The 12480-nt window shown below is 43.7% G+C and overlaps 1 protein-coding gene across 3 annotated transcripts in view; it reads left to right on the plus strand.

The window, feature by feature from the left end:
* Positions 1-12480, plus strand: part of ADGRA1 (adhesion G protein-coupled receptor A1) — a 570817-nt gene that overhangs the window by 139348 nt on the left and 418989 nt on the right. For 2 of the 3 annotated variants that reach the window (XM_083149304.1, XM_083149300.1), the window contains one exon: positions 4045-4209. The exons of the other annotated variant lie outside the window; for it this stretch is intronic. In XM_083149304.1, coding sequence (XP_083005430.1) covers positions 4045-4209 — 165 coding nt within the window. The remainder of the gene's footprint in view (positions 1-4044; positions 4210-12480) is intronic. 3 annotated transcript variants of the gene reach the window in all.

The following is a 12480-nucleotide window of genomic DNA, read 5'->3' on the forward strand; positions in this document are numbered from 1 at the left end:
TGTGCTTGGAAAAAGTTTAACAAAATAAAGGAATCTGGATTTCTTAAAGGAGAAAAGCATAAAATTGGTATTTAAATGATTGCATAATGTCTGCCCAATTGGAGGTTAGAAATATATTCGGGGTATATGAGGTATGATGATTTACGTCATGGAAGTCCAAGATGTTTTCTGTTGTGCATGTGTATTCTTGGGAAGCTACAGATGTCTATAATAATTTTCTTCTGGGTTGGACTGGGGTAGGGTGGACTCACTGCAGAATGCATTGGTAGGGGCCCATGCTTAAAGGATGTGACTGTTGGGATGTAGCCTCTTTAGAAATAAATATATATAATATATAGATCTATATATATATATATATATATATCTATATATAAGGTATGAAGAAAAAGGCAGGCACTCCGAGGTCTGGATTAACAAGTGTATTCAACTGTGGAACAAACCAACAAATGTTTCGGGGCTGCGCCCCTTTGTCAAAGTGTAGGTTCTCACCTACACCTTGACAAAGGGGCGCAGCCACGAAACGTTGGTTGTTTATCCAGACCTCGGAGTGCCTGCCTTTTTCTTCATACCTTATCTGCATCCCCAGGTGGGGCACCGGGGCAATTGTCCAACAAAGTGCATTGACACAAAAGCAAAAGCAAACTCCTTCTTTAATGGACAAAACCATGTGCAGGTGGGGCAGATGTAACATGTGTAGACAGAGTTACATTTAGGTGGAGTGTGTTCAAACTGAAATCTAAATTGCAGTGCAAAAATAAAGCAGCCAGTATTTATTCTGCACAGAAACACAATAACTCACCCAAATGTAACACTCTCTGCACATGCCCCACCTGCAGTGCACATGGGGGGTTATTCTGGTTTATATGCTCGCATGCGAATTTGCATGATGTTTTTCATCTGTGCATGCACATTTCTGCGCATGTGTCGAGTGCAAGCAGCCACGGCGAACAGAGTGTTCGCCGGGCGCTTGCACCCACCAGTGCGGGCGGCGGCATGTAGTCGCTCCCATAGGAACGCCCAGCGTTTCATGGGCATTACCATGGAAATGCTCTGCGTTCCCATGGTGATCACCCAATGACGTGGGGGTGGCGGCATATGCGAACGACGGGTGAAAAATTACACGCAGCGCTGCGAGTCAACCAGAATAACCCCCATGGTTTTGTCCATTAAAGAAGGAGTTTGCTTTTGCATACCAACCAGAATCACCCAATGTGGCTGTTGGGATGCCGCTGACCGTATTCTTTGATCCTGGCCTCACAAATCCCCCTCCCCATGCACTCCAGCCAATGTATAAATGTCAATGAGAACTGTATTAGTTATTGTAAAGGCCAAAAACATCCCATGGTAAAGGAAAAAAGATTGAAAGGTTCAGTTATCTGAGTTATTGCGAATGTGATGACTTGCTGTAAGTGCTGTTTACTTTCTTTTTATTTGTTTGTTTTCAGCTACTGTACATTTCTATGGGGCATACGCACGGGGCGATTAAAGCCCCGTTTCTAAGGGATCTGACTAGAGTGCTTAGAAATGAAGCATGAATCGGTCCCACACGTCGCTATCACCTGTATGCAGTATAAAGCTAGTCATCACCAGTCAGGGGTGGATTGGCAACACAATCCAGCCCGGGAAAAGTCCTCAAGCAGGGGGTGGGGGGCCAGGGGGGAATAAGGGGGGGGGGAGGTGTTGTCACGGTAATGAGCCGGGGAGGGTTGTCACGGTAATGTGCCAGCTCCCGGCTTTTGGGGGGGGGGCATCACTTACCAAGCTACGTTGACACACTGTTTGAGGCCACACACGCGCACCACCATGCACGCCGAAGCCACTCAAGCCCCAGGAGACGTCACCCGAAAGCGACCGGTGGCGGCCATATTGACTGTGGGCACTGGCCAGTTGGTGGCTGTGGCCGAGGGCACTAACCGCTGTGGTAGCGCAGTCCGAGTATTGCGGCCCAGCCAGGGGAAAGCGGCGGCCCAGACATGTAAAAAGCGGCCAAAAAAGTACAGGCCCACCGGGAAATGTCCCGGTCTCCCGGCGGGCCAATCCGCCCCTGTCGCCAGTGTTCTCTCACTAGAGCTGGTACATCGCTGTGTGCTTGGCGATTCAGGCTGATCAATCTGTAAAAGAAAGGGGGATGAACCTCAGGCACAATCAAAGCTGCTGTACGGGGAGTGTGTAATTCTCCCAATTATAAAGACAAAGAAAAATGGGTGGGTGTACAGCGCTAGGTTTGTCTGAAAAGAATATACACTACCACATGTATATATATATACGTATGACATTTATTAATATACAAATTAATAGTAATAAATGAGAGCTCTCATAAAAGATATATAGAAATAAAAAAGTTTAAAAACAATTAGGTGAACAGAGGCTCTCTGATGTATAGGGAACTCCACAGTATATAGCATTAGCACATAATATTTACCAAGAGGAGACTGGAAGGTATGCAGGTTCTCCTTAAAGTACAGCTTTATGTAAATATGTCCTTGTCCGGATAAGTACCCAGTAAGTCCAGGGGTAGTATAGGCAGTCTTTTAAGGTATATGTATACCTGGCATATGATTGCTGGCGGCTGCTGGAAGGTGGTTATCCTGGAGGCAGAAATGAACTGGTCCGGAGATAAAGTGCAAGGTGCTGTGCAATCTTGGTATGGTGCAAATATGCAATAAAGTGCAGTGGAGGGGTGCTGAAAAAAGATGCTCAACGCGTTTCGACGCTAGCCTGCGTCTTCATCAGGAGCTTGGGTATGACCGAAGCGCGTTGAGCATCTTTTTTCAGCACCCCTCCACTGCACTTTATTGCATATTTGCACCATACCAAGATTGCACAGCACCTTGCACTTTATCTCCGGACCAGTTCATTTCTGCCTCCAGGATAACCACCTTCCAGCAGCCGCCAGCAATCATATGCCAGGTATACATATACCTTAAAAGACTGCCTATACTACCCCTGGACTTACTGGGTACTTATCCGGACAAGGACATATTTACATAAAGCTGTACTTTAAGGAGAACCTGCATACCTTCCAGTCTCCTCTTGGTAAATATTATGTGCTAATGCTATATACTGTGGAGTTCCCTATACATCAGAGAGCCTCTGTTCACCTAATTGTTTTTAAACTTTTTTATTTCTGTATATCTTTTATGAGAGCTCTCATTTATTACTATTAATTTGTATATTAATAAATGTCATACGTATATATATACATGTGGTAGTGTATATTCTTTTCAGACAAACCTAGCGCTGTACACCCACCCATTGATCAATCTGTGCTTAACTGCATCGCTCAGCACAAAGCTCCTGTCGTCCTGTGTGTGTGTGTGTGTGTGTGTGTGTGTGTGTGTGTATGGGGCATTATTGTGCATTATGCTACATTACATTTTAAATGTTATTGTTACACAAGAAAACAGGTTCATCAATGTTCCTGCTTTACCAGCTAACTTTGCCCCTAATAGAGTAACAATGTATTACAGTCTGGAACCTGATGTTAGAGGTGGGGATGGTGTCCACAGGGGATTTTGCCATGTACCCCTTTGGGCCATCCTTACATACAGTATAGGGTATTTTTACAACTGACTTTGGACGTTATTTAATCAGGGATTCCGGTCGTCTGGGACATTCTGACAGTCGGAATCCTGTGCCGTTTTCACCCAACTTAACAGGTATTCGACAGGCGTAATTCAATGTTCCATCTGTCGACTGACGAAAAGGGGACGTGTTGGAGAAGGTTTGTCAAAAAACGGCTGTGAATTCTACAATCGACAGCAGTTTCTGACAAAACAGATTTGACTAGTTTAAAAGTCGGATCTGTTTTGTCGGAATCCGCCTTCAATGCTGTCAGAAACGGCAGCATTGAATAGGCGGCGGACGCTATTTCCCCTGTCGGAAATAGCACCCGACATTGAACACCCCCCCCCCCCCCCTTTATCTCTTATACTTTCAGGTCTATGAATATTTTTATGTTCAGCATGATATAGTTTTGCAAATGTTGGAACCACATTCATTGGCTATAACGAGTGTCTGACGGGATATGGTCATGTTTTACAGTGACCTCATTTTGTCCAGCGTTGACCTGGAAGCCTCTGGTGTTTGGGAATGTCAAGTGAACACTTCCTATGGAAGCATCTCTAAGCAGATCGAGATTGTTGTTCTGGAAACTGGAGCACCTTATTGTCCCATGGAAAGGATAATCAATAATAGAGGAGAATATAGGTGACTATTCAGTGCTATGCTTTTCTATGGATTATAGCTTTACTTCCTTTGGCTTGCTATCTGGCATGGCATTTGCTACTATGTATGGTTCTAACTGCTATGGTTTGCTACTAAATGGATATTGCTTTGGTGTTATTTGCTATATTTTGCTATTAGACATGATTTATTGACTATGCTTTACTATCATATATTGATTATTTTTTATTTTTGTCTTCATTATGGCCAATGTGTTTTTTGTTTGTTTTTCTTGCTTTGATATGCCATAGTTTATTGCTTGTTTCCCCACTGTTTGCTACAAGTCATGGTTTTATTTAAGATACTTTGACACAAGGCATTGTTTTCCTTGCTTTGCTTTAAAGGAGTATAGCCTCAGCTGATATGGGGAACAACTCTGTGTACCACAGTACAATTTTATATAAGGTATTCATTTATATATCATGCTTTTCTGTTCCTGATTTATTTCTATTAATTTGCTCTGGGGAATAGCTGTGGTCACTAGTGTTTGCTCTGGGGAATAACTGTGGTCACTATTCTTTGCTTTGGGGAATAGCCGTGGTCACTATTGCTTGCTCTTGGGAATAGCTGTGGTCACTAATATGTGCTCTGTGGATTAGCTGTGGTCACTATTCTTTGCTCTGGGGATTAGCTGTGGTCACTATTCTTTGCCCTGGGGAATAGCTGTGGTCACTATTCTTTTCTCTGGGGAATAGCTGTGGTCACTATTCTTTGCTCTGGGGAATAGATGTGGTCACTATTCTTTGCTCTGGGGAATAGCTGTGGTCACTATTCTTTGCTCTGGGGAATAGCTTTGGTCACTAATATGTGCTCTGGGGATTAGCTGTGGTCACTATTATTTGCTCCGGGGAATAGCTTTGGTGACTAATCTTTGCTCTGGGGGATACCTTTATTTAGTATGTTTTGGTGTGGATTATGACCTCATGATTTGCTTATGGGCTTGGCTTTACATACTATGCTTTCTTACGGAGGTACAACTTTGCATATTGTGCTACATGGGCCAGTGCTTTTTTTTGCTATGCTTTGCCGTGTGCCTTGGCTTTTACTGTGCTGTGTGGGACATTGCTTTATGTACCATTGTTCTATGACATGGTCTTATCTTCTAAGATTAGCATGCTTTTACTATTGTCTATGCTTTATTTTAAACGAATAGAATTTGGAGTTGGAATTATAACACCTTGGAAATTCTTCCTTGCTTTCAGCCAAATATAATAATTTTCTAGCAAATTATAATATTATTATTTTTATCTCTGCTCCATTAGAGAAGTACAGTAGGCACGGTCACCTTTTTTTTCCATGTGGGGACAACAGACATAACACAAAATAAAGCAGCCGTCTACTTGATCACAGTTGGTTCCCTTATCAACTATCATAGCGATCATTCATAAATTCAGGATAAATTAAGTAATTCCCCAATCTGTTTATCTGCACGTTATAGAAAGTTGAGTGTTGCAAGTAACCAGTGCTATTTTTCAGCAGGAACCAGTAGAAACGCAGTTCCTGAACCTCTAATTAAATATGACATAATCAGGAACTGGGTTCATGAACCTGTTCTGGGCCAAAAGTACATTTTAAAGTCACCTGTGAGTGCCTTTGTTTCTAAATATTATATATATATATATATATATATATATATATATATATATATATATATATATATATATATACCTCCTGTATGTCCGGCACTCCCCGCTTCTTGTTACTGATGTGCCCGGGTTCCTTCCCTTGTGGAGCTGGGTCCACCAATATGTATCCGCAATTAATGGGTGTCAGCCCGGGACTTGTGAATCAATAGTGAATTTTAATAGTTTTCCACGGTCTACGCCGTTTCGGGCCTTAGCCCTTCGTCAGGACCAGAAAACACAACAAAGTGTAACATATATATTTTTATTTAATCGATCCACCTCCAGACCCGGAGTTCCTGCACCTATTTTTCCAGAAAAATAGTACAGACATTACTCATTTAACGACCGGGTTCCGTTCCTAAGACCTGGTAGTTAAGCGAATTGGTCATTAAACGAGCCTATATAAAACCCCTTAATACAGGTAAAGTACACTTCTAAATAAAGAAATGGTACTTGTGTATGAGCCGGGTGCCCAATTAGCATAGGTACGCAGCCGTAGGCTAAGCTACACTGTCAGCGTAGTCCAACGGCTGCCTCGCGTAGTTAGCGTAGTGACTCAGTGGCAGCACAACGGCTGCCTAGCGTAGTTAGCGTAGTGACTCCGCAGTAGCACAACGGCTGCCGAGCGTAGTTAGCGTAGTAAGTCTATGGCAGCCCGGCTCTGTCCTGTTCATACCCCCTCTATCCACATCGGTGTGGAGTTGATTTTAAAGCGTGTCGAGCGCAGCGAGCCTTGCGAGGGGACGCGTAATACTTCTATGTCCGCTTGCCACGCTTCGGGCTCGGAGACTTGCTGCATCAGAAGTGGATGCACTTGTACCTGTATCTGCGCCGTCGCCTTTCCCAGCCTGGATGAGCAGGGTTAGCGCATGGAGGATACGCTCAAAAGTGTTTTTGGCACCCACAGTCTTTCGCCATATTAACTCCTGCAAGTAAGAATCGAGCTGATGGCGTGCAGTGCCTCTGTGGCGTTTGTTGCACCACTTACAGGATCCTCAAAGGCGCTCGATGTTCTGGGTGTGAACCCCGATCTCCGAATCCACAAAGTTGTACCGATGGTTCACCCGAGCATGGTGGTACCCTGCCAGCTCCAGCTGCTCTGTGTTGTAGGCACGCCAGCAATTGGAGAAGATGGTCGTCCCCGGTTCGATGTGCCTCTCGATGGCAGCCATCAGGGTACTGGCATCACATCTTTGTACTGGTGTCACAAAGCACTCACCAGTCTCCCTGCAAATGCCTCCGAATATCCACTGCTGAGGCAGCATCCATCCCACATGGCTCTTCCTCTGCACGAAGAGGCTCTCGTCGACTTCAACGATTTTCCCCGGACCGCCAATTTTGTGTTGGGGCTGATTCATCAGGTCCACAGTGCAGGCCTCACGCATAAGGTGATTATACTGGACCGCTGTTTTGTTTGACATGTTCAATTGATGCTCACAAAAATTTTATAGTTGTGAGCTCCTCCACGCATGAATAAATAAAGCGTACCAGTGTCAAAAATGGCTAACAGCAACCCAGGAACCAATGTGCCGCACGCAGGCTCACCTTCTTCTCACAATTTGATATGGCAGCACCACGTTGACTCCTTCATGCTGAGGCACATTGGGTGTCCATTTATGCAACTTTTAGTCTGTGGCAGCAAATGGTGCTGCTGAAAGAATAACACTGCCTCCTCCTCTGTCTTTGCCAAGTTGAACATTGTCACAGGTTCTGCAGCCATAACACTGTCACTACTACTTATGACTGAGTACGCTATGCGAGAACACTACGCTGATTCTGACAGATGCTGGCTATGCGGCTGTGGGAACACTACGCAGATTCTGACACTGACTATGCTAACTACGCTGGCCGCGGGAACACTGCGCTACTTCTGACTACGCTAACTACGCTGGCCGCGGGAACACTACGCTGATTCTGAAAGCGCCGCTACGCTAACTACATACCGGGCACCCAGCTACTACACAAGTACCAAAGAAATACACTTCTAAATAAAGAAATAAAGAAGGGGGGATGCAGATATTGACTATGGGCATGTAAGACAGTATAGTGAGGAACGGGCAAGTAATAGATTGGAGGTTGGAGAAGGGGGGTTGGGGAGTAAAACTAGAGTCCGTAAGAAATCAATAGAGCATTGAGATCTCAACCAAACCTTAACGGAATAAAATAAAAATAAACATAAACTGAAATGCTTACTGCCTAATGCAAGAAGCTTAGCAGGAAAAATCGGGGAACTGGAAAATGTGGTCACTAGGGACGATTATGATATTATTGGTATAACAGAAACATGGTGTAATGAGTCACACAACTGGGCATTAAACATGGAGGGATATACTCTCTACAGAAAAGACAGTGAAAATAGAAGGGGTGGGGGGGGGTGTCTTTACGTAAAAAATAACTTAACACCGCGTGAGAAAGAAATGAGCTCAGGTATAGATGAAGATAACACGGAGGCCGTGTGGGCAGAGATAACTAAGAATAAAATTTGGTATTTGTTTCCTAGCACGGCACCCGCCGGGTCCCATAGCATAGCATAACTTAAGGTATGCGATGAGACCCGTTCACACCCGACCGACCCGATTTTCGGGGTTTAAAGACGTTCTAATACAATTTTAAAATCGTCGCATCGCATGCCATTACAATGGCATGCGATGCGATGCGACCAACCAGATTTTACATTGTACAGCCACCCTGATGGCTGATTACAATGTAAAATGCCCCCCCCCCCCCCCAGACCTGATGGGTAATTGCTATGTCAAATGCCCCCGCATTGTTAACGCCATGCCACGATCAACGCCAACCCGAAGCGTGGCGAGCTCGTGAGGGGCGGCGGTACACGTCCTCTGACCTTTTCATACCCCCACTATCCACGTCGGCGTGGAGTTGATTTTATATAGTGTGGCAAGCGCAGCAAGCCACCGAGCCCGAAGTGTGGCGAGTGCAGCGAGCCCCGTGAGGGGAAGCTGAATACATGTGAAGTAATCCGTGTCCCCTCGCGGGGCTCGCCACGCTTCGGGCTCACCACACTATATAAAATCAACTCCACGCCGACGTGGATAGTGGCAGTATGAAAAGGTTAGAGGACGCGTACCGCCGCCCCTCGTGGGCTCACTGTGCTCGCCATGCTTCGGGTTGCCATTGATCGTGGCATGGCGTTAACAATGAGGGGGCATTTGACATAGTAATTACCCATCAGGATGGGTATACAATTAAAAATCGGGTCTGGGGGGGGGGGGCATTTTACATTGTAATCAGGGTGGCTGTACAATTAAAAATTGGGTCATATCGGTTGCATCGCATCGCATGCGATCTGGTCGCATGCGATGCAACCGATTTTTCAGACCCAATGCCTTCCAAAGTAAATTGGTGGCGCCGTGCTAGGAAACATGTACCTAAAATTTTAATAGGGGTATGCTACAGACCGCCGAACGTGAATGATAGGGACGAGTCTCTACTTTTAAACCAAATCAAAAAATCGTCAGATCAGGGGCAGGTACTAATTATAGGGGATTTAAGACATTGATTGGAAAAATGAGACATGTAAATCAGAAAAAAGCAGTGGGTTCCTTAGCTTACTCAAGGACCAGTTTATCACACAACTTCTAATGAGGCACTATTGGATTTAGTATTAACAAATAACATAGATTTAGTTTCAAACACCAAAGTAATTGAACATCTAGGGAACAGTGACCACAACATGGTTTCACTAGAAATAAACTTCTGTAAACTACAATATACAGGACCGGCAAAAATACTAAACTTCATAAAAGCTCATTTTGAATTATTCAGGGAAGCTTTAATAGAAATTGAGTGGGAAGCGGTATTTGAGGGGATGAATGCAGAGGAAATGTGGGATACACTAAAATATGTGCTTGAATCATTACCTATTAAATACATACCAAAAGTCAATAAGGGTAAATTCAATAAAAAAATGCCATCATGGTTGGACAAAAAAGTAAGGACAGCAATCAACAATAAAACAAGAGCGTTTAAACTATATTAAGATAACGTAAATGAGGAGGCGTTTAAGTACAAAGAATCAAACAAAATGTGTAAAGGAGTAATCAAAGTAGCTAAAGGGGAAAATAAAGAGCGCATAGCCACTGAAAGAAAAACCAATCCCAAGAAGTCTTTCAAGTACATAAATAGTAAGTGAATAATTAAAGAGAACATAGGCTCATTAACTGATATCAATAGTAAAAGTTTTACAGAGCATAAGGGAAAAGCAGAACTGTTAAATGGGTTCTTCTCATCAGTGTTTACTAGGGAAGAGCAGACAGTGGAACGCACAAGTAACACAAATGGGACGAACAAGGCGTATCTCAATATTGCTTTCACGACCGATGAGATAATTTTGCTGTTCAGCAAAATCAAAACAAACAGATCATCAGGGCTGGATGGGATTCATCCTAGGGTACTAATGGAATTAAGGGAGGAACTACCGACCCCTCTATATTACATTTTTGATAATTCACTATCATCAGGTAAGGTACCAAAAGACTGGAGAATAGCAGAGGTAGTGCCATTATTCAAAAAAGGGATAACCCAGCTAATTACAGACCTGTGAGCTTAACATCAATAGTGGGTAAAAAATTTGAAGGATTTTGAAGGGATGGTATCCAGGAATATTTAGACCTTAATAGTTTACTCAGTATTAACCAGCATGGGTTCGTGAAAAATCGTTCATGCCAAACTAGCTTACTAGGCTTCTATGAGGATGTTAGCAAAAACCTTGATAATGGAAACGCTGTAGATGTGGTCTTCCTAGATTTTGCTAAAACTTTTGCTACAGTACCACACAAGAGGTTGATAAATAAAATGGAGGACCTGGGATTAGGGGCAAGAATCTGTAGATGGGTAGGGAACTGGCTGTGGAATAGAGAACAAAGAGTCGTTGTGAACAGTGCCGTATCAAATATGATACCAGTACTACAGTAGGAGCAAGTTTCATCTTTGCTCCTTTGGCCATGGCTAGCCATGGCTATTCTATTGTTCTCAGCTGCAATATGTATTGTATTGCAGCTGAGAACAATAGAATAGCCATGGCTAGCCATGACCAAAGGAGCAAAGATGAAACTTGCTCCTACTGTAAGTGGAGTGCCAAAGGGTTCGGTACTAGGGCCCATTTTATTTAACATATTTATTAACGATATTGGGCTGGGATTACTCAGCAATGTATCCATCTTTGCTGATGACACAAAATTGAGTAGAGTTATTAAATCATCAGAGGATGTCTCCGCGCTTCAAAACGATCTTAACAATGTAGATGAGTGGGCAAAAAAAGTGGAAAATGAGGTTCAATTTGGATAAATGCAAGGTTATGCACCTTGGGAGACATAACCAGTGTGCTAGTTACAACCTAAGCAGGGAGGCGTTGGGTAATTCAGTACTTGAAAAGTATCTAGGAGTCCAAATAGATAACAAAATGGGGTGCAGTGCTCAATGTCACATAGCAACAAAAAGGCCAACAGAATTCTAGCATGTATTAAAATAAGCATGGAAACTAGGGATTCAAAAATAATTATGCAACTGTACAAAGCATTGGTTAGACCTCACCTTGAATATGGAGTACAATTCTGGGCCCACACTATAAAAAGGACATCATAGAATTAGAAAAAAATACAAAGAAGAGCAACAAAGCTAATTAGGAGAATGGAGAATTGAAGCTACGCGGAGAGATTGAGCAATTTGGGACTATTTACACTAGACAAGAGACATTTAAGGGGGGACATGCTCAACATGTACAAAGATATCAGGGGCCAATATAAGGAACTGATAAGCACCCTTTTTACTGCAAGAAAAGAATCTAGGACACGTGGGCACAAGTTTAGATTAGAAGAAAGAAGATTTTGTTCCCTTAGTAGGAAAAATGTCTTTACGGTCAGAGCAGTCAAATTGTGGAAGTCTCTTCCTGGAGTGGTGGTGTTGGCAGACACATTAAATACGTTTAAAATAAGGATGGACAAACATTTATTGGTTACAAACATCCAAGGGTACTAATAAGAATCATAATCTGTCTTTAAAAATATCAGAGTATACTATATAAATGTAGGGGTTCTGGGAGTGTCCCTGCCAAACCTAACTCCGTTGCCTCTCACTGTAGTCGACGGACGTGTGCAGGGCTAGGCTTTGCCTGTACCCGTCCCGGCTGTAAGGGCGAATTAGGTCTGCCCAGACTCCGTTACAGGCAGGTCTTATGTACAGACAACACGTCCGCCGAGGCCAGGAGAGAGCAAGGGGACAAGCTAACTACTGCCCACAAGAAACGGGGAACTCCCAGCAACCCCAGGGGAGCAACAATACTCAGGAGATGAGGCACAATAAAAATGAATGCACCGGTACCTATAGTGCCAATACAGGGTGTAGGTGTAACAATACACTGAGGTATAATAAGCTGCTGAAACAATGCCAAACAATGATCTGGTGGGTAATCCCCAACTTATCTATAAGATGTACACAGCAGGGAAGTAGGGACACCACAGCATAGACTGGCAGGACAACCCAGAACGGGTACACTGGATTGCAGGGATGACACTCTGGATCCACGGCACGCCAAACAGGCTGGACAGGCGAGGGTTAACCACCGGGAACACTCTGGATACAAGAGGCTATGACAGACCGGCAGGAACACAGC

Source organism: Crinia signifera, chromosome 6 (genome assembly GCF_055691185.1).
Source record: "Crinia signifera chromosome 6, ASM5569118v1, whole genome shotgun sequence".
NCBI classification, from domain to species: domain Eukaryota; kingdom Metazoa; phylum Chordata; class Amphibia; order Anura; family Myobatrachidae; genus Crinia; species Crinia signifera.